The 27,930-nt window shown below is 41.3% G+C and overlaps 1 protein-coding gene across 5 annotated transcripts in view; it reads left to right on the top strand.

Moving 5' to 3' along the window:
* gpatch2 (G patch domain containing 2) overlaps positions 1–27,930 on the top strand; it is a 232,829-nt gene that overhangs the window by 187,336 nt on the left and 17,563 nt on the right. For 4 of the 5 annotated variants that reach the window (XR_013888285.1, XM_080200539.1, XM_080200540.1 and 1 more), the window contains one exon: positions 20,481–20,569. Coding sequence is in view for 3 of the 5 variants with exons in the window: in XM_080200539.1 (XP_080056665.1) it covers positions 20,481–20,569 (89 nt within the window). In the remaining 2 variants the exon portion in view is untranslated. Of the gene's footprint in view, positions 1–20,480; positions 20,570–27,930 lie in introns of those variants that run through there. The other variant, XR_013888286.1, reaches the window with a different exon arrangement.

The raw sequence follows: 27,930 nt of genomic DNA, 5'->3' as shown, positions 1-27,930 counted from the left end.
TTTCATTTACCTGATTGTAGCACTGGTCCAGTCATAACCTGTGCTGTTGGTTGCCTGAGTGCTCAGCATAGAGTTGAGTAGCATGCATTGATCGTGCATGGTGTACCCAACCTGCTGTTCTTAACGACCATCCATCCCTCTTAAAGGAGAGTTGCACTGAATTTTAGGAGGCTGCTGCTGAATGCTATTGTTGCAATTTTGAAGAAGGAATATGGACTGCCAAGGCATTCTGTGATGTGGCACTGGAGATGCACATAAATAGACTTAACTGTTCCACCAAGGCACAGGAGCCCCTTGAGGACCAACCGCAGAAAGGAACCAGATGGTCCAGGAGATCAATTCCTGATGAATTGACCTCGAGAACCTAGCAGCATAAGAAGTCTAATGATCTCATATGGATAGTCAAGGTCAGTGACTAAATCCTGCTGGTATTAATGGCTGGAAAATTCCAGCCTAAATCTACCAACTACACCATCAACATCTCACACTGCTCAATGCACCACAGCCTCTTCACTCACCCATTGGCAGTCTCTGGCTATGAGGATTCACATCTCCCCTGTTACTCAAATACTTCACCATCACACATATTCAAATGATGCCAACCTCTCATCCAGATCCTGCTGCTTCCAGACAGACTGCTATTCGACTATGGCAGGTAGATCATCAAATGCAAAACAAAACAAAACAATGACTGACTTTATGCACTCTTTATTGCAATACAGGGTGGCACATTATAGAAGGAAGCAGAGCAGAATCAGTCAGGGGCAAGAATGCCTGAATCTCATGAGCCCACAAAGGAAGTGGTTCTCCGCATTAGGAGGCTGACTGCAACAGAATTCCTGGCATCTTGCATTATTGAGAACATTGAATATGATATCTTCCTGGCATATTTTCCTTCTCAGCTTGCAGCTCATCCTCATCTTGCCTGATGTGCCAGCTGCAGATAGTGTGGCTTTGGATATCCTGTGTTCTTTCTCATCCCAACTTCTTTTCTGCTTTCATCCTTTCAGGCACCAAAGAACTGTCCAGCCACACCACATCCAGCAGGAGAGTGCTGAGAAAGCAATACCATGCCAGTTATGAAGAGGCCAGATCACTTAATCTGACATTCATGGCCAACAGTGCAGATACCTGTTAATGGAGGCTATTATAGATTTGAGTTCTGCACATGGTGGGACACACTGGATTTGGGTGGGCTTCTGCCAGGCAAGGCAAAAAGGATAGTTTTATGCACCCAGAGAGCAAGGTCACAGAGACATTCTGCTACTGTTAAGGAACTTACAGGGCAACACTACTGAGCAGAGCTCTGATGAAGGGTCATCCAGAATTGAAACGTTAGCTCTATTCTCTCTCCACAGATGCTGTCAGCATTTTCTGTTTTTGTTTCAGGTTCCAGCATCCACAGTATTTTGCTTTCATCCTCAGAGAATATGTCGAATGGATCTATGTGATTTGGTTTTGTAAATCAGCCTGCAGGACTAAGCATGTTTAGAGGCTTCCAGCACATGCAGAGTGCCATTACAAATGCCCTTCTGAGCATAGGGCATAACAGAGGTTCTGCCAGATTCAACTGGGGGCACTACACAGCCCCCTTGGTGGTCCTGCTGTTTCCACAGTGCTACTGCTCCAGATCAGAATTGCACACCCAAAATATTTCTGCTGCAAACTCAGCAATGTGTTTCAAAGAGAAAGTCACATTACCTCTACCATTTTGATTTGCAGTCTCAAAAACAATTAAGTTCTTATTGTCCTCATCATGCAGAGTTCTCTGATCAATCATAATTTTTTTCAGCACAGAAAGAGACCATTAATCCCATGCCCCAGCCCTTTTCCACTGTTTTTTTTTATTTCTTTAAACACTTACACCTCACTTTTAACTACTATTCTGCTTCCACCATGCTTTTTGATAGCCAGAAGTGGGCAAGTGCAAGCAAATGAGTTCTCTGATCACTTTTAGGTTGGACACTTGTGCGTGCAACTGTGAAGCATTTGGAAGGGAGTTCAAGGTTGGGCACCAAACAGCCATGATATTACCAGTTTGCCAGTTTTGCCTTTCTAAAGCAACATCTGTAAAGCCCAAATCACTTACAGGTGCACCCTCTTGAATATCTTTCAGCAAGCTGCAGATGTTGAGTTTGAAAAGTGCTGCAGCTCTCTATCTGTTCAGGAGCAAAACTTTCTGTCTATTGCACATGAATAAATGGACAGTAATTTATGGGGAGGGGCTGTGGAAACAGGGGCTAGTGGGAACAGGCCAGCCGTGGGCTAGAAGAATAATGTTGAGTTCAGAGGAATACTACAGCCATTGGATCTAGCTGGAGGTCTGTGGCCCCTCTTTGACCCTACCTTTGGGGACAAGGGCAGACAAATCTGAACTTTAGCCTCCCCCCTCATAATTATTTGGCTTTAGGAGATCCATGTGCAGCAGTAGGAAATTTCCCAAGGTATTAATCATGGTGAGTCTGAAGAGTGCGATGGGGAATATTACAGGAATCAAGTGTGGTACTTATAGGAAGTACGTGCTAAATGTAAGTTTTAAGAAATTTGAGTCTATGCAGACTTCCCATCATTGTGTTCCATTATTTAATTCCTATGTGTACGCTCACAACAGCTGCTGCCGATGTGAAATTATCGTAGTATAATTATATCCAAACATCCATCCCCTCTCCCAGCAAAGGGATGGCAAGGTGTAATTACTATTTGACTGGTTTCCTTAATAAATGTGGGTACATGAATCTCCTGGAAACATATCTAAAAAAGGACAAAGTAGCTCAGGCAGTAAAGGACCAGATTTTTTAAAAAATTATCTAAAAATATATAATTTATGTTTGTATATGTGCAGCAGGCCTGATGAGAATAAAGAGAGAGGGGCTGTAATTCTCTGGCCGCGCCTGTAGTTGGGATTCTCTAATCCCACTGCAGTGAATGGAGATTTGGCTGAGCGCTAAATTCTCCATTCTCGCTGGCAGCGGTGGCAGGTTGTACGACATTGGAGAATCCCGACCAATGTAAGATAAAATTTAAGGAGGATATTATTATAAAGGACGAGCATGCCCATTTTCAGCAACTATGAACATGGAGACTCTGAAACAGTTGAAGTGCCCCACAGCCTCATTCTTCCAAAGTATTTAACAGCCAAATAGTATCCAAAGCAGCCAAACCCTAGGCCCAAAACATTCTAGGACCCTAAAATGACTAACCAGAGACTCAGTTTAGTGAAGTGAAGAATGTCTTTAAATACTGCTTCTAAAAGCTGTAGCTAGCCTGTTTTGTCATGATCTGCTGACCAGAATAAGGAGAGAACTTTGATTCGCACATAGTCATGAAAGTCAGGAAGAGGTCATGATTATAATATTTAAATGATAGCTACATTTTCTACAGGCATCTTCACTGATGCCTATAAGTGCTCCAAACAATACGGCATCACTTGCACTTTTGGCAAAAGACAATTAGGAACCTTTTGATGAAATTGTTGCTACATCGGAACCATCTTTTGAAAAGGACAAAATTTGACTGAAAAGGACTGAATTTGTAAGACTGCTGTATGGAGTGTTTGTGAGAATTTCACCCAGTTGTTTAGATTTCACCATCTAAGAAAGTATGACTTGCACTGGCAAATATCAAACATTTCACAAACTTCTTAGAGCACATTTAGGTCAGGATTGTATGATGTGTGAAAATGGGTTAACCAAAAACAATTAGATTGATTTGTTTGATTTTACCCTCTTTCTATTATTCTTTAACTCTACTAAATCCTCCATCCCCAATACAATATATGGATTTGTGACCATTTTTCTTTTACATATATATTGTTGGGAAATAGAGATAGTTTTAAGTAATTTATACATGTGTTTTTGTGTATTGAGCAGAAAGTATAACTTTCAATTTAAGATTATGTATCTGCAATGGTGTGTTAAGGAGTTTTAGTTTCGCTTTAAAAGATGCCTGCATTTTTTAATGAAGTTTTACAACTTTTAAAGTGGGGAGAACTATGCTGCTGCCTGGCAACCGGGGTGGGGGTGGTGGCGGTGGCGGAGGATCACAGATACGTGAAAAGCAGTTTAAGTTCAGTTGGTGATTATACTCTGAGGTGCAAGGAGCAGTTGTCTCTCTCTATAAGACATGAAGGGTGATTGCGCATCGTAGGCCCCAAACACAAAAAGATGCTACAGCCAGGGAGAGAGACAGAATGAGGTTTCAAGAAGGTTTTCTAGTCAAAGGAAAAGAACAGGAATCTGGAAAAGGTCCTGTTAAGTTAAGAGTGGGGAGCAGAGAAGAAACTCCAAGTTAAAATGAGGAAGCCACAAAATGCTGACAAAAAGCAAAGTGGACTTGCAAAAAGCCAGAGATCCAAGGTGACTAGAAGGCTAGTGCCTCCTTATTACGGGCCTATAACGTAGTGCTGTTCTGTTGGCAAAGCTGGGTATTTAAGAGTGTGTGTCGAGGGTGAAGCTTGAATGCACCACGCCAGTTGGTGTAGAGATCTGAAGCATAATCTTCAAGAGCAGAGACTGGAAACCCTGGTGTGTAAGACAGAGTTCCAGTGAGACCAATTGGCTCACAGTGTGATAAGCGTCTGGATTGAATTAAGGAGAAATCCTTGGAAATCGAGAAATCCAAATGAAGCCAGGTTCATCCTGGGATCTGACTTGTACAGTAGTAACATCAGCTGGGATCATAATATGTATATATATATATTAAATGTGTTCTATTTACTCAAGGCCAACACCTATATCCACATGGAAAGGCACAAGTTACATCATCAAAGTATCTTCAAAGTGCTATCCCTGTTTTTGTTTGCTTTCTTATTCCACTGCTAAGAAATTGAGTTACTAATAATGTGCAGACAATTGGCAAAAAAAAATTATCTGTTTAAAGATCAGAAGTAATTCCAGACACAACAGATTTCTATGTCAGTGAGAAGAGAAAATATGGCATCCGGCAATGTTGATTTACAGTCTTGCGGTTGAACAGGAAAGATTGAAAGCATTTTCTTTATTTGTGGGATGCACTGGGGTGCAGTGAATAACCGGCAATATGACATTGTCATGGATTAGACTATGCTGCAGTTGCAGCTAGTGGACTGAGTGTGTAGCTGTAACCAGGACACCTTTTTACAAATGCAACCCTTGTAGTTGTTCAATGTCTTGAGGTCTACATTACGAAAGTGCTCAAGAAGAGATCTTCACTGTCAGGAAAATCAATCCAAGACTTCAATGCTGGCATTTTATGCAGACTTTGGATTATTGTGTAGTGCTGAGCTGCTATGGACTTGTCTAATATAAACGTTGGTAATTCCTCCCATCTGTGCAGCCAGAGAGTATCCATCTGGGTTAAAGTAAATTATTATCAGCGTAGCTTTGGACCATAATGAATCCAGAAAATGTTTTCTTTGCAGCCTGCAAACAAAGTTACAAGATTACAGGTGGAAATACAATTTAAAAAGTTGAACTTTCTGAGTGACAAATAGGTTTGGGCTTGTGCTAATTATTGTCATCTTTCCAGATTTCCTAGATAATCTAACCTCTTGTTTGTTGCAGTGGTGTGAATGGCATTTCTGAGCCATGTAATTGAATGTTCATACCGAAAGCATTGATCAACTCTTACAGTGGGTGTGGAGTATCAATATGTCTCAACAGATGTATTGAGTTGCTCATCTCTGTGCTGGACCAGTCATATGACCACTATCCAGTTGTGTTTTATACCCCACCCTTCCCACCCAGCAGAGACAAAACCATAGCTTCTCCCTCACGTGGCACATTAACCACTCTGCAGGAAACATTACTTTCGATGACAGACATTTGGTTCTTGATGGAAATGTGCAGTGTATGGTAAAATAAGCTTACTTGAAGAACTCCTACAGTTGCTGCAATGAAGCGAATGTGCATTAATTAATACCCAATTCTTGCACTTTCTCAATAAATCATTGGCCCAGTTCAGCAGATCACCATCTATACCCACAGGATGGCAGCGGTTCAATGGTTTTGCTTTACCACACTACCTGATACAACACTGAAAGTTAACAACCAGGGTAAATGGAAAACAGTAGTTATATAGCCACCTACACTATTGTTGAGTGAGAAAGGTAGAGCTCTTAGAGAATAGAAACACGCACACAAGTTCTGCTGACTGGCCCCACCCCCACAAACTATATTTTTAATAGGTGAATACGCTAACTTAATCACTTCTTTTCAGTCATCATAAAAACTAGCATAGCTTTGAGTTGGTGGCCTCTGTGCCTGGCCATCCCATTTTCACCAACCCTGGAAGCTGCAACCCGATTTTACAGTCGCAGGTGATGAGTTGTCTGAGATAGTGGCTTTCACTCCCCTATCCCAAGGCACTGCTGGGACTGTGACCAGTTCCCAACCTGGGAACCATGGTGTAGGCCAGAAAAGCAGGTAAGTGGGATGAGCTCACTGGGGTAGGTGAGGGGGCTGTGTAAAAACTGAGGATGGCCCTTTCCTGTCTGGAGAGACACTCTGAAGGGCACAGGCTGCGTGAACTGGAGGGACTCCACCAAGCTCCCAGTTGACTCCCTGTCCCTGCTAAAATACACCAAGCATTGGGAAGAATTTTTGTGCACATTAATTGGACACTGAATGGCTGACTGGATAAGCAGGCCTTCCACACCTTCCCTACTACTGGTAAAGTTCCAGTAGAGACAAGCAGGTGACTGCCTTCCCCCAATCCTCCCCGTGACATTACACCCAATTTTAAGCCACCCATCTTGTCAGTCCACTCCCAAGAGTAAGAGGTAGTCAAGGTTTCTTAAGCATTAATCCTGAATCCATCGGGAGATGCCCTTAAAGCAATCCAGTGAGATTCAAGGATTATTGCTTTATGCTGAACAAAAGTTAAGTGACAATGGCATATCATTATGGCAAGGGGATAACCAAGGAGAGTTGAAGAAGTAATAGCAGACCTTTGCTGACAATGAGAGGAATTAGTGCAGCTCTTAATTTACAGCCTTACTACATTAACAGTGGTACTTTTACATTTATATGGTTTAGAAGATGGTTGTGTTTTGGGACTGTGTCTTTCATTGAAGATAAAATGAAGGAAGCCGTGTAACCTGATGACTGCCTGACAGCAAACCTGGGTGGTTTGATTGCTGGAGATTAAAAGGGGCTTAGATTCTTTTTCTGGGAAGAAGGTGCAAGGTATTTAGGTTTGAAGACGATGGTAACCAGCCTAAGATAAAAGCAAACCATTGCGGATGCTGAAATCTGAAACAAGAACAGAAAATGCTGGAAAGTCTCAGCAAGTCTGACATCATCTGTAGAGAGATTAGAACCAACGTTTTGAGTCAGGATGAACTTCAGAGCTGAAGACAAGGAAAATCAGGCAAGATTTATACTGTCAGGGTGAGGGGGGAGCTGTAATTGATCGGGATGGCATAGTCAGAAAGACAAAGGGAAAGACAAAGGTGATGATAAAGGCTGAGAATGGTGCTAAGAGCGAACGTTAAGAAATAGTAATGTGTAAATGGCAGAACAGAGGTGCAGAAGGTAGGAATGCGACAGCCCGAGTAGAGTGTGGGGTCGGGGGTGGGGTGGGAAATAAGATGGAAAGCGTGATTTTAGAAGTGTAAAAATAAGAATGTAAAGTAATAATAATGGATGAATAAGATGAAAGAGTAAATGCAATAAGATAAATGGAGGTGGAGGAGAGAGTTCATGATCTGTAGTTGTTGAAAAATGTTCAGTCCGGAAGGCTGTAAAGTGTTTAATTGAAAGATGAGGTTCTGTTCCCCCAGTTTACATTGGGCTTCACTGGAGCATTGCAAAAGGCCAAAGATGGACATGTGGACAAGAGAGCAGGGTGGTGCGCTGAAATAGCGAGTAACAGGAAGGTTTGGGTTTTGCTTGCAGATGGACCGAAGATGTTCTACAAAGTGATCACCGGTTTACATTTAGTCTCTCTGATGGAGACTAGATATCATCGGCAGCAGTGAATACAGCAGACCAGATTAAAGAAGATGCAATGAAGCTGCTTCACTTGAAAAGAGTGTTTGGGCTCTGGGATGTTGAGCACGTAGAAGGCGAAGGGGCAGGTGTTGCACCTACAATTGCAAGGGAAGGTGCTGACAGGAAAGATAGGGTGTTGGCTATGATGGAGGAATGGATCAGGGTGTCTTGGAGGGAACCATCCTTGTGGAATGCTGACAGGGAACAACCAGCCGAGATAGAGAGTCTCCAAAGTTCCAAAAATGCGTTGAGAATGTTGGCTGGTAAACAGCTGTGCTTTGAACTTTTCATTTACTTCCAAGACACGAGAGAGTTGAAATCTTGGGAATAACTAACCAGCATTTACACCTGGATGCAAGGCCCATGTAATCCATGTTGCTATGGATGTAGAATTTGAGAGAGGAAGTGCCAAAGATAACCCTGGACGTTCACAGATAAGGTTAGTCTGCCAAGATCCAGGAGAGAGAGAGCAGTTATAAGCAGTAGGATTTTGTGATTGGTCTCTACAGTGATCCTAACAGATTCTATATATGTTTCAGTCTTTCTGTACACCTTCATCAACAATTTCTTCTATTTTCAACCCAGTTCACCAGTATACTTTTCGTAGCACCTGATGAAACCCTCTCGTAAACCTTTGCAGGAATTTGCACTCCACAAGTAACTGTCGTATGATTAATTTTAAAATCTCCACATATTATTTTTGTGTTTGCCAATGTTTTCCAACATGGTACATTCCTCAGTGACAAAGTTGGAAGCATGTCCTTTAAACATTAACATGGTGCTTAATATATTTGCTACAGTAGTAACAGGAATGCTCCAGGTGACCTGTTAATGCATATCACTAGAAATTCCTAGGAGTGAGATGACCATTCCGTGATAGATCTGTTGGAACAATATTGCTACTGCTGGCTGCACTTTCTGCATGTTTCCAGCATCTGCGCAGGCCAGATACTGCACTTGATTGGCAGGGGAGTGTCTGATTTTGTGAGCAACTTAAGACAAAATACCATAATTTGTGATCATTCTAGCCATGCTCTATCTACAGGACATTCAGTTACCATGGTCACAGACTTGTGTAATGGCACCTATTAACATTAATAAGATCAGTAAAGCCCATGTCTCAAAGTTTATTGCAGCAGAATGAGTATCAGCATCAGAACCTCTGACTGCCTTTAAGCATTTGACATGAACCGCATCTTTTCAGTTGCATGAACGCCAAGATAGCCATCCATGCTGTGCTCAGATGCATAAGTAATGAGCTGACCAGTGCAAGATCACACGTGGTCAGCTATCCCATCCCACAGTGGAAACACTCGGACTTATGCTTCCACCATTGAAGTTAATGGAAGATTCCACTGAATGGTATGGTAAAAGGCATCAGTATATGTTTTCCGATAGTAAATGACAAAATAGAATGAGAAGCAGCAAAAATGTACTAAAGCCTCTGCTGGATTCTCTCCAGTGACAACTCAGATGCAACTGTGATGGACATTTGTAAAGTAAACTAAAAGAAGTTTAGCCTCTCTTCCAAGAGTTTTGAGAGTTTCTTTCTCACAGTACTTATTCAAGTATCAACTTACATAATAGGTAACCATAGGGACAGGGAGGAGTGGTCAAACAACATAAAGATGCAAGATATTTTTGGGGCTCTATGTATCTAAAGTGATTTTTGAGATTGTAATGGAAGCTGCTGCTTTGTTGATATTTATAGTAAGATTGTGCATAGGATAAATAATGCTAAATGCCATACATGATGAGTATACATCAATTAATGTAAGGTACATGTGAAGTCTCAAGTCTCATTCCATGACTGACTAAGTCATTGTAAAAAGTCTGACAACACCAGGTTTTAGTCCAACCTATTTATTTGATAATATACTCACAAGCTTTCGAGGGACACCCTCTTCGTCAGGTGAACTCTCCATTCACCTGACGAAGAGGGTGTCCCTCGAAAGCTTGTGAGTATATTATCAAATAAATAGGTTGGACTAAAACCTGGTGTTGTCAGACTTTTTACTGTGTTTACGCCAGTCCAACGCTGGCATACCCACATCATGACTAAGTCATTGACAGGATTTTATGATCTTGCTCGGGTGAGACCAGAAACTCCCGCCCAAGGTCAACAGAGATTTCTGTTGTCGGACCCTCACCCGCACTGATTCCAGGACGGGTGAAGTGGTAGAGCTCCGGCCATTGAATCTTTTCCTACACTTCCATGTGCACAATAATGCAGAGATGATATTCACACTGGAGGAAATGCTTTCCATTCTCCTTAGGCTGTCCTTCTTGGGGATCTGTGACACTCACTGCTCTGAAGAGTTTCCTCTGCTTCTTATCAAAGAACTTCTATTGCCCATCAGGGAAGTGGGCTTCTCTGACCCACAATCTGCCCGAAGTACTAAAAATTGGACACTCAAAACCTGAGTATCTCTGTCCCAGTGGTGCTTATAGTTTCTGTTTGTTGATTTGCCCTGTTTGAATTTGTGAAGCTTGAGGTTTGGAAACTTTTGCTTTTAGCACTGTTTTCTCATTGATAGATAAATCCTAAATCTAACCCTAAAGATCTGTGAGTCACAATAACTCAAGATGTATTCAGTTTAATTAGAACATAAATTTAAACTGTACGTATTGTTTTGAAAAGTCCATGGTGTGCAACAATTCAAGACTGAATTAAACAGATTTTTGATTGACAAAGTAGTCAAGGAAGACAGGCAACAAAGTGCTTTTAAAGCCACATTTAAATCAGCAATGATCTTATTGAAAGACAGAGGGGGCTGAATGGCCAACTCCTATCCTATTTCCTATGATTTTATGCAGCTCATGAGAACAAAAGATTAAACAATTCTAGATGACAATTTTCAGACGTCTTGCTAAACATTCTTCACACAAAATTTACTCAGTTGGATATTTCTAGATCCCTACCTCTTTAAGCTGCTACAGAGCTTGAAATTTCACAACAGTCATTATTGAACGGTAAGCTCCCAGTGCACATCAAGTTTTAAACTTCAAATATTATGTGCAAACATGATTTTAGCCAAAGGTCAGTTTGATTTTTTGTTCATTTCTGAAAGAGTCTTTCTGAAATGCACCTGAGCATAACCAGAAACTGGTTATGGCTTATCTTTGGGAATATAATTAGTGAAATGCAGACCAGTGGAGTGGAATGCCTGAACCAGGATGCTCAAAGCCAGCCTGAAGTTGAAGCCCAGGGCTTTGTAATATTATCTGGGTGAGCTGCTGAGACTTGTTGCACTAACTCACCCATTTTAAAAAGATAAAGTGCAGTCCAATGTGTTCACGAGCGACAGTCCAAAGGTAAGCCCGTATGGGTTGGTGGGGACCAGAATACTGATGACTTATTTTTCATTTTCTGAAAAGTGCTGCTTAAGCTGTAGCCACCACTGAAGAATTCAGAGCAGAGGAGGCCTGACATCTGCTCCGCTCTTAGGTGCGGTGGCATAATGGTCATTGGAAGAGCAATCAAAAACCTGGTCTAATAATCCAGAGATGTGAGTTCAGATTTCACCATGGGTAACTGAGGGATTTAAATTTAATTAATTAAACAAATCTGAAATATAAAGCTGATCTCAAAAATGTTGACCATGTAGGAATTAAAATTCCATTAATTAAATACATTTGGAATATAGTGCTAGTCTCAATAATGGTAACCATGCAGGAATTTAAATTCAGTTAAATAAATCTGGCATGGAGAACTAGTCTCAATAATAGTGACCATATAATTAATCATGTGAAAACTCATCTGGTTCACTAATTTTTTTATGGGAGGGAAATCTGTTTCCTCAGTCTGGTCTGGTCTATACATGACTCCAGACCAGTGACGTGATTGACTCTTAACAGACTTTTGAAGTGGTCTAGCAAGCCACTCCATTGTACCAAATGACTATGAAAATGTCACTGTGGGAATACCTTCACCAGAGGGCCTGCAGCAATTCAAGAAGGCAATTCACCACCTCAGTCTCAAGGGCAATTAGTTTATTTATCAGTGTCACAAGTAACCTTACATTAACACTGCAATGAAGTTGCTGTGAAAATCACCTAGTCACCACACTCCGGCATCTGTTTGGGTAGACTGAGGGGCAATTTAACATGACCAATGCATCTAACCAGCACGTCTTTCGGACTGTGGGAAGAAACCGGAGCACCCGGAGGAAATCCACGCAGACACATGGAAGATGTGCAGACTCCACACAGTCACCCAAACCAGGAATCAAACCCGTGCCCCTGGCACTGTGAGGCAGCAGTGTGAGCTAACCAGTGTGCCACAGTGCCACCCTTTAGGGATAGCTAATAAAAGATGGCGTTGACATATAAATACCATGAATGTTTTTTTTAAAACGCCAATGTTCAATTTCACAGAAGGGATATTTAGCCACTCATGGACAGGTAAATGATCTGATGCATGTTTAACTCTTGGTTTCATATAAAAAATAATTTTGACTTAAAATTGGCCTTCATTGCATCCAATTCATGGGCATAAAACAGGCACAGCAAAGTTTAATTTCTAGGCCTTAAATCTTTTACATTATAGATTGTATCCGGATTTATTACGAAAAGTATCTCCTGGAACTGAATTCTATGTGTAACCTAATTTCCAATACTTATCTGAGAATGTAGCCAAAATCAAAGACTAGTCTACAATAAAAATGTTATTTAATAAAAGTAGCAGCAAGGGATTGAGGACTATTCTGCTCAAGGAAATCAAAATGCCCAGATCCAAAATAATTTTGTTAAAAGTGGAATGTCTTAGAACACTAAAATAATATAAAACTTTATTGCAGAAATGGCTTTTGGCCAATTGTGTGTATTTTTGGAATAAAACTCAAACAGTACACAGTTTCAGATGCACTTAATCAATTAAGGCATGCATTCCATCCATAATGTCTGGATGTCAGCTGCTATTGCAACAGAGTTTTCAAACTCCATATTCACTTTCACAATCACCCTGGACACTTATTGATTTAAGTTTAGTTTACCCAATTTTATAAATTATTTTTCTGTTTATTCTTTTGCGATGTTTTTCTACCATTTACTGTTCCTGACTTAACCTAGCCTGAGATGTGCAAATGCTCCCATATCTCTGCAAGTCCTATTCTGAGACTAATCACAGGATTGTGTAAAAGTTATGTGGGTTTACCAGTTCCTCTGATCCTTCCATTCCTTCAGGGACTGTAGGAGAGACCCTCGTCTTCACTTGCCAAGATTCAGCAAATTACCACATGCAAGAGAGCCGAGTTGCCATCCCCCAGAGAAAAATCCAGCCCTTCGCATCCAGAAATATTTCAGCCCCAATCCTGCCTTTTTTTGAGTCAGATCTCCATTATTGCCACAACAACTTGGGTCAGGTTTTACAGGATGCTGTGGCCCCCATACAGCTCAAATGTTGGTGGCAAACCTCCCCACAATCGTGAGGCTGGCATGTATCACTTTAACACTGGGAGCAGCATTAATTGCTTTGAGACTTCAGCATCTATCCCAGGAGGAAGACCTGCCTTAAAAGACTGCAACCAGTTGTGACAAAGAGGAGCCCAGAATCTGGTAAGTCCAGGGAACCGCCAGGATCAAGCTGACATGCCTGGGTGAGAGGAGGGGAGGCTGGTCTGTGAAGGCAATGGGAAGGGTTAAGTGTGATTTTGGGAGAGTGGTGCCTCCACTGGAGCCAGAGAAGCCACAAAGGAGGTCTTTCCCTCATTTGCCCAACACCAGTTCACACAGCTGAAGTTGCTGGGCTTCTCGCATGGCATGAGCCTTTCCATCCTGCAGGTAAAATATCATTGTGGGTTGGGTGAGGTCATTAGGCTCAAGGACTGGCAGGCTGTCTCATGACTATCCCACACCCTCTACACAATTTCATACTGTTTGGCGGGAAGAACACATGCTGGATTTTGCGAGTTTCCCACTTTCAAACCCACTGGCTGGTAAACGTAAAATCTAGCTACTTATTCCCACTAGGTTAACTTCATTTTCAGCTCACCAACCTTGCCCCATCGTTCACAAACACGCCTGTAGATCTAATTTGCATCGTTTTGCATTCCTTCTTATGCTGACTCCATCTAATATCTCACTATTTCTTACCCTAGTGCAACCTGTCTCTCCCAATTCCTTGAGTACCTTGCTTCTCTACTTTAATGTCACATTCTGTTCTTAATGTTCAGGTTTGTTATAATGTTGAGTTATGAGCTGAAAATAGTCCAGGTAGCTTCAAATCCCTTTGAGTTTCCACTGCTCCAAAGATATGCCACCAGACTGTTCAAAATGTCAAAAAGTAATTTGTGTACTCTGTAAATATTATCAGATTCATCTCTTTCAAAACAGTAAGCTATAAAGATGGAAGAATTCATTACACTAGTGCAAAGTTAAGGCAATATTTTCCATTCCTCTAGCAAGATTTGTTCTATTATCTGATAGTTTGCATTCCCTTAAAAATCAAATGCATCTTCTAGAAATGCATTTTTAAAAAATACTTAGGAAAATGCAGCAAGACAATTAATATTTGTCCTTGATATGATTTTATTTCCACATGGCTACAGTTATTTTTGCTAAGATCCCCAGTGAGTTATTCAATCAGTTTCTTACATGGAGCTAAGAATTCTTAATTCACTGAGAAAGTGTAATGATCGTGAATAATAAACATTGTTTTGGCTTGTAAGTGAAATTTCTTTTTTTCACCCAGAACAATTGCCATCAGTTAATTTTAGGTCTGCCGGTAAAGTAGAATAGTCCTGGGAATGATGCCGCCTTTTTCATAATTCTCATTCCACCTGGACCACTCTCTCTGGCCTCTTATCTTCTTTAGATTTTTTTACTGGGAATTGCTGGCGTGACATCTGCTGTCTCGATTTTTCTATTCTCACTTACTCTAACCTATCTCCCTCTGAATTTGCAGCACATCGTCCTCTCAGGGCAAACCCAAACACTGTCATTAAACCTGTTGATAAGGGTGGCATGCCATTTTTTTTACAAACCACTTCTCGTGCAGGCTCAATGCCAACTCCCTGACACCTCATGCTCGGGTCATGTCCATGCCACTGGACATCAAGCCATTGTTTCCCAGCCTGCCAGTGACCTCAACTCCTCTGGAGACCTTCTTTTTCACAGCTTCCAACTTCATCATTCCTCAGCCATACGCAGAATATTTCCATCTCTTTCCCAGGCTTTACCAAATAGACTGCTCTGGTAGGCTACCATTTCAGCCTTCTCTTGCCCCAAAGGACTAATTTGTCCTATCTTGTCTCTTTTATCCTTCCCTTGTCCAGTCTTATCCCAGCTATATCCACAATACTTCCAACACCCTCTGCCACTGTTAGCAGTTTAGCTTCCTGATGCTAACCATCTTCTTTTCACCATGAACGTTCTCTCTCTATACATTTCTTTCCCCCACCAAGACAATGTGGGGATTCTCTATTTCTTCCATGAACAAAGGCTCGCCCAATCTCAATCTTTCTTTTGCCTAGGTGAATTTATTCTCACATTAATCAACTTCTCTTTTGACGCGACGCCATTCCATTCCTCCAACTCAAAAGTGTTACCCTGAGAACTCTAATGGTCCCTGACTATACTTCCTTTTTTGTCAGACAAATGGAACGTTCTTTATTCCATTCCTACTCAAGCTCCCTCTCTCACCTCTTTTTCTGATACATTGATGGCTCTACCAGTGTAGTTTCCTACTCTCAACCTGAACCGGAAAACTTCATCAACTTTGCTTCCAATTTACACCCTTTCCTTACCTTCACACGGTCGATCTCCAACTCTTCCATTCCATCTGCTCAACATTCCTATTTCTATTTTTGTGAATAGGCTATCAGCCAATATCCACTATAATCTGTCTGACTCCCACAGCAATCCTGACTACACTTGCTTGACCCTGTAAGGACTATTTTCCATTCTCACTCTTTCTCAATCTCTGTTGCATCTGCTCTGATGATGCCATCAATGCAGCAGCATCAGGATAATCACAAACCACCCAAGAAGAATTCTCATGAGGTCACATAATGTGATCCTCAGACGCAAGGGTTCATATGTATTGTCCAATCATTATTTTCACATAGGAAGTGACTTGTGCATGTCGCCGATGTGGAACTAAAGGTGATTGAATGTGAAGACATTGAATGAGACCTCAGTGAATTGAGGGACAATGTGGGAGAAAATTGGGGTGGGGGTTCCCGTGAGATAACACGGGACCTTGCTTCTCGCCAATTAGCCATTCTGACTTGAAGAGGGATAAATACAAAGAAACGTCTTAATTTTTCCAACCCTTATTATATCAAAGTGCAGATCCAACATCCACAGCAGAGATGGAAGCAGCCCCATTATCCAAGATGTCTTTGGCAGGTGTCCTTTGGAGGTCCAAGGCCTAAAGGGCCCTGGTCTGCTCAGGATCCCCTGTTCTGGGGCAGGTGCACCCTCTTTGGCCTAACCTGCTGGAGTTGATGGGGTCACAGGCAGAGAGAATTTGAAGTGGCTGGACACACTTGTAGACTCCTGGGTGGATGCCCCCAGAAGGTGCTGCTCCTCCTTTTAGATGGCTGAGGACCCTTCCTTAATTTCTTGAAAAGGAGAAGCGTCTGAAAGGAGGCTAAGGTGCCCCATTCCCCTCTCACCCCACCACTGCTGGAACACACCCATGACTACAGTGTTGGAGCGTAGGTCAAGCACAAATCCAGCAGAAATTTTGTGTTCTGATAGACCTGGATCTCCAAGCAGCCTCTACCCTTCGCATGGACACTTCAATTCACTTGCTTGCCAGAGCCATGACATTAACCAGAATGTGAACGGACTCCTCCACATGCTTTGTTTCAGTTTAGTAGCAGCCTGTGACAATCCTGACTGATGTTTTCTGAAACTCCCAACTTTTCTGCCAATGCTAATTGAAGAGATTAACCATTGGTCTTGAAATTTGAAGGGGCCTGGTTTCCAGCAGTCCTCACAAGTATCTGAGCCCTCATCTGTCTCTGCCTCTGCCTGCTGTGGACACGTATCTGTAAGGTGACCACCACCAGATTGTAACCAAACTTATGTATAGGATCCACTGAGGTGCTTGTATCTGCTTTGCTAGAGGATGCAGGTGACCTTAGTGATGGATCTTCAGAAGATAGTTGTTTATATTCTCATCTGAGCTGATTTGGGGGTTCAGGCTGAGCACTTGCTGAAGTTCTTCCTCCACATTTTCTTGCTGCTGTCTAGGATAAAGAAAATAGATAATTACGCTATGGATCACTCTTAATCTTTGTCATGTTGTCGATGCATGCTAGGCAGAACCTTTACAGGCTTGTTGGGGGAAGCCAATCTCCTCTTTCTCATGGGAATGATTCCTGTCCCCACCCGCCACGTCTGCAGCCTGCTGCTCATGGGGTGCAAATACCCTCAGCTACAGTTCTTGGGTTCTTGGCCCCCTCATGCCAATTATGGACGGTTATTGCCTCGTTCTGCATAGAGACAAATGGATTAACTGACTATTACGAATGAAAAAGCCATTTGGAAGCATGCATGCTTTCTGCGTGTGTTGAGCACTCCCCAGTAGGGGCTGAAGATATTATTTCTACAGCATCTAACATGAGATAGGATTCTTCAAATGGCAGGCAATCATGTAGTGCTGATGTCCCATCTGCTCATCATTTTTGACATCCCTGTGGTCTCTAACCGTTTGACTAGTTGGTGACAGATCATTCGTCCTTTTTCTGCACCGCAACGCAGACTTTTTTTTGTTAGCCACAGGCACTAATCTCCCTGGTGACCTCCTCCCAGGACGATGTGGTCAGATGTGCAGACGACCTCCTCCCATCCGTGTAAAGCGGACCTTCCGTCTTTCCTGTACAGCTTGGATGAAAATCTCAGGGAGGTCTCGCTAAACCGTTGTTCAAACCCAGAGGTTTGGTTTCTTTTCGGAGTCATTGCTTTACTTAGCACAACAATACCTGGCCAGCAGTGAGTGAATGTCTGTGTGGGTGCCATTTAAATAAGAAAACTGCAGGATGGAAAAATCAATGAGTTCCTCACTATTGCTGATTATTGAGCTAAAAGCAGAAGATATGGAAAAATCCACCCTGCCGCCCAGTGGGAATCATGCCAACTTTTCCACCCCCACCCCACTTAGTCTCCAGAATGGAAAATTCCAGCATTTGTTTTGTACACCATTTTTTATATTACCCAAATAAGAGGAGAATGTTGTTTATAGTTAGCATATTCTAATTCTCCCATGTAATAAACTGAAATACTTCCTGTTAAGTTATTAGATCAACTCCCTTGAAAAGCAGATGGAATAAATGGCCTACAAAAAGAAATGATTTAAAGAATGGAGTGGCCTATTGTTATTTGATATTTTCTTGTGAGCTGAACAATACAGATTCTGTTGTAACATTATTCACCTTCCTAGGGTGTACTGTCTCAGAAATATTGAGCGGAGGAGCCTAAAGTTAAGAAAAAGGGAAACCTGCTTGTTAGACTTGAGCAAAGTTAAAACCTGTAATATTAAATAGGCAGAGTTGTGTCAGTGTGGATATGAAATCAGCTAAAGGATTGAGAGTAGTGGTGAATGGTTGTACATTGCATGATTGCAGAATTTGCAGCTAACAAGAAACTTGGAAATGTAATAGATAGTGGGAACGGTAGTAACATACTTTAAGAGGAAATAGACAAACTGATGAAGTGGGTAGACACTTGGCGGCATGGTGGCACACTGGTTAGCACAGTGCCAGGAACCTGAGTTCAATTCCGGCCTTGGATGACTGTGTGGAGTTTGCACTGTCTCCCTATATTTGTATGGGTTTCCTTGAGTGCTCTGGTTTTCTCCCACAGTCTAAAGGTGTGCAGGTTAGGTAGTTAGAGGCCCACTCCCCACCCTTACCAGGACCTGCATGGCACCCAGTCAGATCCCCAAATGATCCAGCACTGCATATCTAAAGTCCTGGAGAGCTGCTGAACTCTGGTGGGCCAGCAGCTCTAAGACAGGACTGCTTGTCCCTGGGGGGGAGGAGAGGAATCCCATCTCTACTTTATTTCCAGCCAATTAATCTGAGGCAGAAGGTTCAAGGAATCCAGTATCTTATATAATTCAGTTCAGTACTTCCAAACTATTATCATTATATATTAAGCTTTAAAATTGCAAGTTTTTAGTGAACTGGAATTTCAAACTAGCTAAGTAAAAATGATATCCTGAAAGTCTAATATTTTGCATTGATATATATAGATTTATTGATAACTTCTTTTAAAAATAATCACCCTCTTTTAAAACTCACTGTCCCTTCCTCTCAACGTGCATATTAGATGAAATGTAAGTTTTAAGCCAGACATGTTCTGATGTTTTAGTTGTTATTGAAATTACATATTTTAACTATTGATGCCCAGATCCTCTATAGGTTGATGCTAAATATAAAGTATATAAAGTAACTATTTGAAAAAAGAATCAAGGTGCCTTCAATTAACATTAGTGTAAGTGAGATTTCCATTTATTTTCTATTTTTCAGATCTAGGTTGAGTGAATAAATAACATAATGCTGCTGATTTAAAATAAATAACATTTGAAGTACGTATGTATAAAAATGTGTGTGAAAAATATTTCACATCTCTCCATCCAGTTGACAAGTACATTATACTGGCATTTCTTTGAAAACAAGGAAAACACATTCACACAAGTGATAATTCTTGATACCTGTGAAGTATTTCTTGTTATTAAAACATATATGTTTTACTCTCACCTTGTCTGATGATCAAATTGGTACTCCTTGGAAAGATAAATGGTTCATTTATGCTGATGGAACAAGGCTGCCTTTCAGACTGTCATTGATTTTAAATTAAAAAGTAACTGCTGTGTTCTACATGAAGAGTGACAACAATAACAAACTAGTCCTTACTTAGTGTTATTTGTTGCAAGTATAGCATGTCTTTCTATGAGAAAATAAAAGATGCCTGAGTACCTTAATCTCCGTGATCAATAGTGTAGATATCTCAATGCAGCATAACAGATAATCAATTCTTTGCAAAATTACTGAAGCAAAGCTCTCTGCTAAGCCTGTACCTTGGGTGCTCATGGGGTCTTCAGGTTCAATTGGAGGTCTATCTAAAAGATTCATTTCAATTTTTGCCCGTTTGTGCCTTAATGAATGCAATGCTGACAGTGAAGTATTAGTGGCCAATTGAAATCTCAGCAACTGTATTGTAATCCCTATAGATAATTAATCTCCAACATTTGCCTGTCAAAGCAGTGCTGCTTGATTTTATGTGGAGCTGGAAAGATTGCCAGTTTTGAAAATTAAAAAGCATTCCTTTTATATTATTCATTCTGGTAACAATTTATGATGCAGTTTGGCCGCTGAGTAGTTGTCCAAAAGCATAATTATGTTTTGATATAAACAAGATTGGTAGCTTTATTATGCAGCTACATCTTCATTGTGGGTGTTTTGATTCAGCGCTAAATCATGCAGGCTTTGTGTTTGTATGGAGACAGGCAGTGGTGTTTTGTCCTAGTTAATAACTTTCTTTGATAATTATTTGCAGACAAACAAGCGTTCATTTTGGATCACTGTGTACAGGAGATATCAAACGCAGAAGAAAAGCAGCACCTCCCCCTGGACCATCGGCAGCAGGTACTATACATAAGCAGAATAAAATCGCCATCTTGAACCTCACTAGAGATGAACAAATAACCCATTTTGGAGGACTATTTCATACTAGCCTTAAGAAATGTATCTGTCATACCTTCTATTGAAGATTTTGCCATACAGCAGAGAAGACACTGAATCTTGAGGCTGATTTACTTGCAGCATAATTTGTGAGAATATCTGTCATTATATTTTCAGCGTATTCCTTTTGATATTTTCCATCTGTCCTTTTTCTCTGTCTATAGCAAAAGGAGCAGGCCAGAGACTTTCTCAAATTTTCAAAACAATCAAAAGAGATGTTTTGTTAGCATTAAGTAAGGTAAATAGTTGTTTTGTCTTTAAACATGCATTTCCTTTGCCTGTTGGATTTCTAAAAGTACAGGGGCTGATTGTTGAACAGTGTGTGGCCATCTGGGCCTAGTCACAGTATAAAGTCTTTCATGAACCGAAAGAAATGCTTTCACATCAATATGCAGCTGGTCACTTACTGCTAACACTGTATGAAGGTTAGTGTCCAATTATTATGCAGCAATGGCAGTGTTTTCATTTTGCACCAGTCAACAGTGCCAGTTTCATTTGAAGGGGAAGACAAACTGGAAGATTGACTCTTAAGAGATCAAAGGTTACTCTCTTCAGATACGAAGACAGGTCTGACTGCAGAGGTATCTGGACTCTCACAACCACCAGGATCGTTTTGTAGCATTTCATTGACATCTTAAAGTAGCACTTCGGATGCCTTAATGGGTCTGAAGGCACCTTACTCTATAGCATCCCACCACCATTCTCCAGTATCATTGCGTGCTGCATGTTTCACAATGTTGGCATTCAAAGAGACCTGACCTTTATAGGGAAATAAAACTAACCCTGAATCAATGTCATAGCAAGACACAGATACTGATCAAGAAAATGTAACTGCAAAAGTAGCGTGAGAAGAAAAAATTTGCCAAATGTCTGTTTAGTTGAGTGCTTGAGCTGCTTGTTTAAGTAGATGGTTTCTATATGGATCCTATAATGTGGCTCTGACATCTTCTGAAACACTGTCCTCTGCATTTTCTTATCAGTACCTGTTCTTAACTGTACTGCCTTATTCTACATAATGAGAAACATTAGTTTTGCCATTCCTGTGTCATATGTGAACAATGTGCGTGGGGTGACTGGATGATAGCGTAAAACACATAATATGGATTCAGGCAGATTCAATATAATAAAGTTACAGGACAGGACAACCAGCGGAATCAAAAATCCCGTTCTACACTATTACCCTAAGTCAAAATCACCCTCCAATCAGTTGCCTGTGGTCCTTGTATTTAGTGATGGTGTATCGCTTGTGATATCTAATTCCTAACCTGAGACTTGTAAGTGATTACTCCAGCAGTTTGGGAACCAGTTGGGATTCTGGTGGCCCAATGCCACCTTCTGCTGGTTTTGAGAGAGAACCATAGAGACATCAACATTTACAGCGTACAGTGAGTTTGCTAGAACTCTGCTAGAGCAATCTAAATTCTCATATTGCCCTGTTCTTCCGATAGCCTTCTCTGTTCCCCTGCTTCAAATATTTAAATACTTAAAAAATATAGTGATTTCTGTCTCAAACACTCTTCACAGTTAAAATTCCATACTCCACCAACAATTCTGGGTAACAAAATTTCTTCTCTTCCTGGTTTTAAATTGATGAGTTCTTGACACTGACATTCCAGTCAGAGCATTTTCTTTCCCTATTGACTGTATTAAAGAGTTCATAATCTATTACATTTTCTCATTACTTTCATGTTCCAATGAACTTTTCTCATAAGCAAATTTCTCATCACAAATATAATAGGGGCAATTCTCTAGCCACACGTGCCCCCGCAAAAATCGCATTATGACCATAGAAACCGAGAAAGGTATGAACCAGATTAGCATATTTAAAATCCTGATTTAAGTATGCAAAGTTGAATTAAAGCCAGATTCACCTAGCTCTTGGTATTCACCCAACCTTCTGGCACAACGGGAATCAGGCACAAATCACTATTAGTCCCCACAAACAGAATCCAGACATGATGACCACCTGGGGGCTTGGAGGCCATTGAAACTCTCGAGTGGTCAGGAACATGGCTGGGCAGTGCCCTGTCACTGCCTCCTTGGTGTTTGGCACTGGCAAGGGATAGGGCCTGAGTTGACCCCATAGTGGGGTATCACTCACTTGCAGTGGTGGGAAATTGGATTAAGGGATGGGCGATGCCCCAATACCGCTGAGGATGGATGGGGAGTGGGCCTGCATGATGTTGGGGGGCGTTACCTGGCCATTTAGTGATTGGGGGGGTACGTTGCCTCTTCATGGTCAAGGGGTTTGGTTGTTCTGCACGTCTGCGGAGGGGGGAGGGGGTAGTGTGAGGTGGGGGGACCCTCAACTTAACTTTGACATTGGGGTGCTGTTTAAACTGATCTCTGAGGAGCTGGACTTGTTGGCATCGTTCGGCCCCACAAGTCCCTTTGCCACAATAATGTACCCAAGCTCAAGACTAAGTGTGGATGAATTGCGATCTGGATCGCGCCAATCTACCCTGCAGAATTCTCACTGCTTTTCTCACTGGAACTGACATTTAGAGCTGGATCCTTCGATCATTTGCCCCGCTGTCAGCAAGAATGGAGAAGTTGGACCTTAATTAAAACTTCATTCACTACAGCGCCACCAGATAATCCCAGCTTTGGATGAGATCTAGGTTTCCGGTGTTAGTCATGCTTTTGGGAGAATTCCGCCCCATGTTGAAAAAATTCTGTATGCTCTCCATGGTCCTGCAACTAACCCACTCATATCCACGCTGTTGTGATTGGTTAGCTTAACTGACAATGGCACAAGATTATTGGTGGGCAGAATGTGGCATGCCTGTACCACTGGACACTCTCAGCAGATCGAATGAACTAAATACTGAGGTCAGAAAAGAGAACCTTTTATAAATGGAATGCTTGTGGTCTATAAACTGAGGAACCTTTATTGGAGTTAGAATTTGCACATTGGAAACTCAGCTGCACTTTGAGTTGTCATTTTCTCCAAGATAGACTGAAGTGCAGATTACTGTTTATCGATGACTGTATGGATGCAGCTAATGGACTCCTCCATACACCTGCCCTGACTTTACAGTATATTTTGAGTGGAATGAAATTAATCATTTGGAGCTGCGGGGGCATTAGTAAAAAGTGCCAGCCCATGTCTGCACTGCCTCATGTATAGGCACTGGAGGAAGCTAAAGGGATGCAGACTTTATGCCATTCCCTGGAGAGATTGCAATGTTTGAGAGACTACTTGCAGCTTGTTGGTGCTGGACAGGCTCAGTGGTGCTATTGGTCACTGCCATTACAAACTTAATAGAGCCAACAAGGTCTTCAAAGCCCTGTGCAACTGTGGTATGCAGGCCATGTTCATTTCAGTTGCCATATTTTTTTAAGACTGTAACTTTGAATTTCTCTCACTCCTGACTGTGGTAAACCTATCAGAAGCAGTGTTATCACTCCAAACCCAATTAAACTTTGACCTGCTTTCGCCTGCACAAATACAGAAGTTCGAATGGGATTTCAGCCGTTCAACTGTTAGTCAGCTGCCTCACCAGTGCCAAAGCATCATTGGCTAGCCAGCTGTGCAGGCAGAAACTTATACAATTTGCACATGCTTCTGAGAACAGTAAATCCTCTCAGAAATAACAGCAGTGTGCACCTTTAATAAAAAGTCCCTGCTTCACAGTTGCATTATCAATTAAAATTCAACATCGGGCCACATTAGGAAGCATTAAGACAGATGAAAACTCGGTCAATGAAGTAGGTTTTAAGCAGAGACTTAATGGAAGAGGGAAAGGTGGAGAGTAGAAGATGGTTAGGCAGAGAATTCCCTAGCTTAGGGCCTACACAGCTGAAGCAATGGCTACTAATGGAGTAGCAAAGCAAATGAGGCTTTAGTAACACATCATCATCCTTGACCAGCAAAGCAAAAGCACTTTCCAGACTTCTGTTTCATTCCATTAACAAATATAGTGAGAATATTTAAAAATAATTACACATTTCAACTTATGCAAAAAAAAGCACGAGTTAATTTTTCGCCAATACAATTACCTGATTTATACTATTTGTTTCACTGCTGATATTCAATACACTTTCCTCTTTGTATTGAACAACAGAATTAATATTGATACACCCAAATATTGATTTCTGAATTTACAGCTAGTTTTCAGGTCTGAATCAAAGTCAGTGTCACAGCTTGAAATTGCTAGTTAAGTAACGAATAGCCCTCTTTACATCTGTAACCTTTGTAAATGATTTTAAAAGATTTTATGCAGTGTACTGGCCATTTGTTTGACTATGAAATCACCCCAGTTGAATGGAACAGAATTATGTTTTGTTTCAGTCATCTTAGTCATGTTAACTATGAACTATACATCTTAAATCTAGCAAAAAAGTCATAATGCAAAATTATTTGCAGTCTTTATATAAAGTAATTAGATTACAATTAATATACAATTCCTACTTTTACAGTTATTCTGGAATCCTGGTTTGTACTTGTAATTTTTTTTGGATTCCATTAAACTGATTTATCTGAATGCACAATTCAGAACCTATGAAAATATTGCCTAATTATGCAAGAGGATACGCATATCCGTAAACCCCATACCCTATACGAAACAATGTCACTGACTTTAAACACTAAAAAACCTTGCATCCCCACAGTATGGCTTCCCATCCAACATCAATACAGCCACTTTAGGATCCAAATTACTAAACAAACTGCCAATTAGGCCTGCAGTCAGTTGGATAGATTAGTGGGTATGGAGGCTGATATAAGATTTTCATCTCTTGAGCCAATTACGCAAGTGAATTACCATCCACTGTATGCCTTGGAAAATTTGAAGGAAAAGAAGGCTGGGCTGTGACAGTTGTAAATGAGATATAAGGCTAAAAGTGGATTGTAAATATTGCCCAAGATGAGATCTTTCCAAAGATAATTATAAAGCATTTATGTTATGAAGTGTATTTTATGAAGAAGGCTATAGAAATAACAATACTGTTTCTTTAACCCTTAAATGCATGAATGCAAGGCTACATTTCCAATTGATTATTACTCATTGAGTGGGTCATATTTAATAGAGCGACAAGGATCTTGCCCACTGAACGGAGAGCCACAAGAAACTGTCATAACTTCTAGCAAAGAGCCACCATATTAACTGCTGCTCAGGCACGAGTGGACAGCAGTGGGCCTTCCCCAGCACTGACCACTTGAGTGTCTGAGCCGCAAGGGCTCTGGGGATGGAAGTTCTGCTGAGAGCTGCCAGTTAGAGGCTAGTAGCTCTGTTGAATGGCAACGCTACCAGGGAGGCAGTGACTGCTGCCAGTATGATACCCTCCTGAGGCCTAGTATCACTACCTCCTAGGCCAGAGATTTGGTGCGGGGGGAGGTGTTTAATGCCAGTAATGGTGTGATGAAACCCTTCAGTAAGCATTCATTGTCCATTTAGGGGTCTCAGTTGGCTACCGCATGACCTTTCCCCACAGATTTACTCAGGGTAAAGGTGCGTAAGTAGAAGGTTCCTCATCTGCCATCCTCCCACCTGATTAAATGCCTCCCTCCCCCCCAAACACACAATGACAAGGGGCATTCAATTCTGCCAAATGTGCTTAAAGGAGACCATTGTTAACGATTTCATATTTTGGTGAGGGTGCAATGTCTGGGGGTGGATGGGGGGTCAGATTGCCAGTGCACTCCCCCAATTGGCAAGAATCACACTTTGCCTCATTTTTTCTCTAAGTGGTATAAGATTTGATTGTTTCTCTCAGCAAAAAAAACATGATTCTCTCCCATTTTCACTCTCGTTCAGCACTTCGAATTTGTTTGGTTACATTGTTCCCCAGAAAGTATGCATACGTTGTTCTTTTTCTAATTGCTGGCATGTGACAAGGGGAATCCCGCAGGGGTCTGTAGCGGGCCCTCAACTTTTTAGAACTTACATTAATGACTTAGGTGAAGGGACTGAAGACCTAGTAGCTGAACTTACAGATGACACAAAGGAAGGTAATAAAATATGTTGCAAAGAGGACATAAAAAGACCGCAGATGGATATAAATATATAAAGTGATTGTGCAAAAATCTGGCAGAAAGCATATAATGTGGGGAAAATGTGAAGTTGCTAACTTTGGCAGGAAGAATAAAAAAGCAGAGTATTACTTAAACAGAGAATAGCTGCAGAATTCCGAAGTGCAAAGGGATGAGGTGTTCCAGTCCATGAATCACAAAAGCTTAGTATGCAGGTACAGCAAGTAATTAAAAAGGCGAATGGAATACTATCCTTTATTACAAGAAGAATAGAGCGTAATAGTGAGAATGTTATGCCTCATTTATACAGAGCATTTTGCAGTGTGAAGTTTTTTTCTCCTTATTTAAGGAAGCATGTAAATATGTAGGTGCAAGTTTAGTATTTTGGATACCCAGAATGAATAGGTTATCTGATGAGGATGGGTTAGGCAGACCAGGACTTGTTTCCACTGGAGTTTGGAAGACTTCATTGAAGTATTTGAGATCCTGAACAGTATTGACCAGGTGGATGTGGGAAGGATGCTTCCTCTTGTGGGTGAGTCCAGAGCTGTGAGGCACTGTTTTAAAACTGGGAGTTGGCCTTTTAGGACAGAGATGAGAGGTTTTTTTTACCTCAGAGGGTTATGTGACTTTGGAATTCTCCGCCAGAGGAGGTGGGAGTCATTGAATATTTTTAAGGCAAAAATTGACAGACATTTGTTCAGCAAGTAAATCAAAGGTTATTGGGGAATGTGGAATTCAAAACTAAAATACATCAGCCATGATCTTATTGGATGGCTGAGTTAGCTCGAGAGGCAATGGCCTACTTCTGCTCTTATTTCATATGTTCATAGGTATTCTCACAGGCAGCAAACCAAGGAGCAAAATACACTGATTATCTTTCACTTTCAGTTACAGTTTACAGAGAGAAAAATAAATGATTGAGGCATGCACATTGAATTAAGATAGAAGGATCCTCTTGGAGAGAGTGATCATTGTATGGTGGAGTTTCTGTTGCAGATGGAGGAGGAGAAAGTGGGTTCCCGGACACGCGTCCTTTGTTTGAATAGAGGGGAGTATGGTAGGATGAGAGAAGAATTGGCGAATGTGGACTGGGGGAGCGCGTTGGAAGGTAGGTCTGCTGAGGAGCAGTGGAGGATCTTTAAGGAGATCTTTCTTGGTGCTCAGCAGAAATTTATTCTGATGGTCAAAAAGGACCGTAGGAGGAGAGGTAATAAGCCGTGGATAACGAAGGAGGTGAAGGAAAGTGTTAAATTAAAAGTGGAGGAATTTAGAGTAGCTAAGAGCAGTG

This window comes from Carcharhinus amblyrhynchos, chromosome 12, assembly GCF_965287045.1.
Source record: "Carcharhinus amblyrhynchos chromosome 12, sCarAmb.v2.hapA, whole genome shotgun sequence".
Classification (NCBI taxonomy): Eukaryota; Metazoa; Chordata; class Chondrichthyes; order Carcharhiniformes; family Carcharhinidae; genus Carcharhinus; species Carcharhinus amblyrhynchos.
This window is presented reverse-complemented; position numbering and strand designations above follow the sequence as displayed.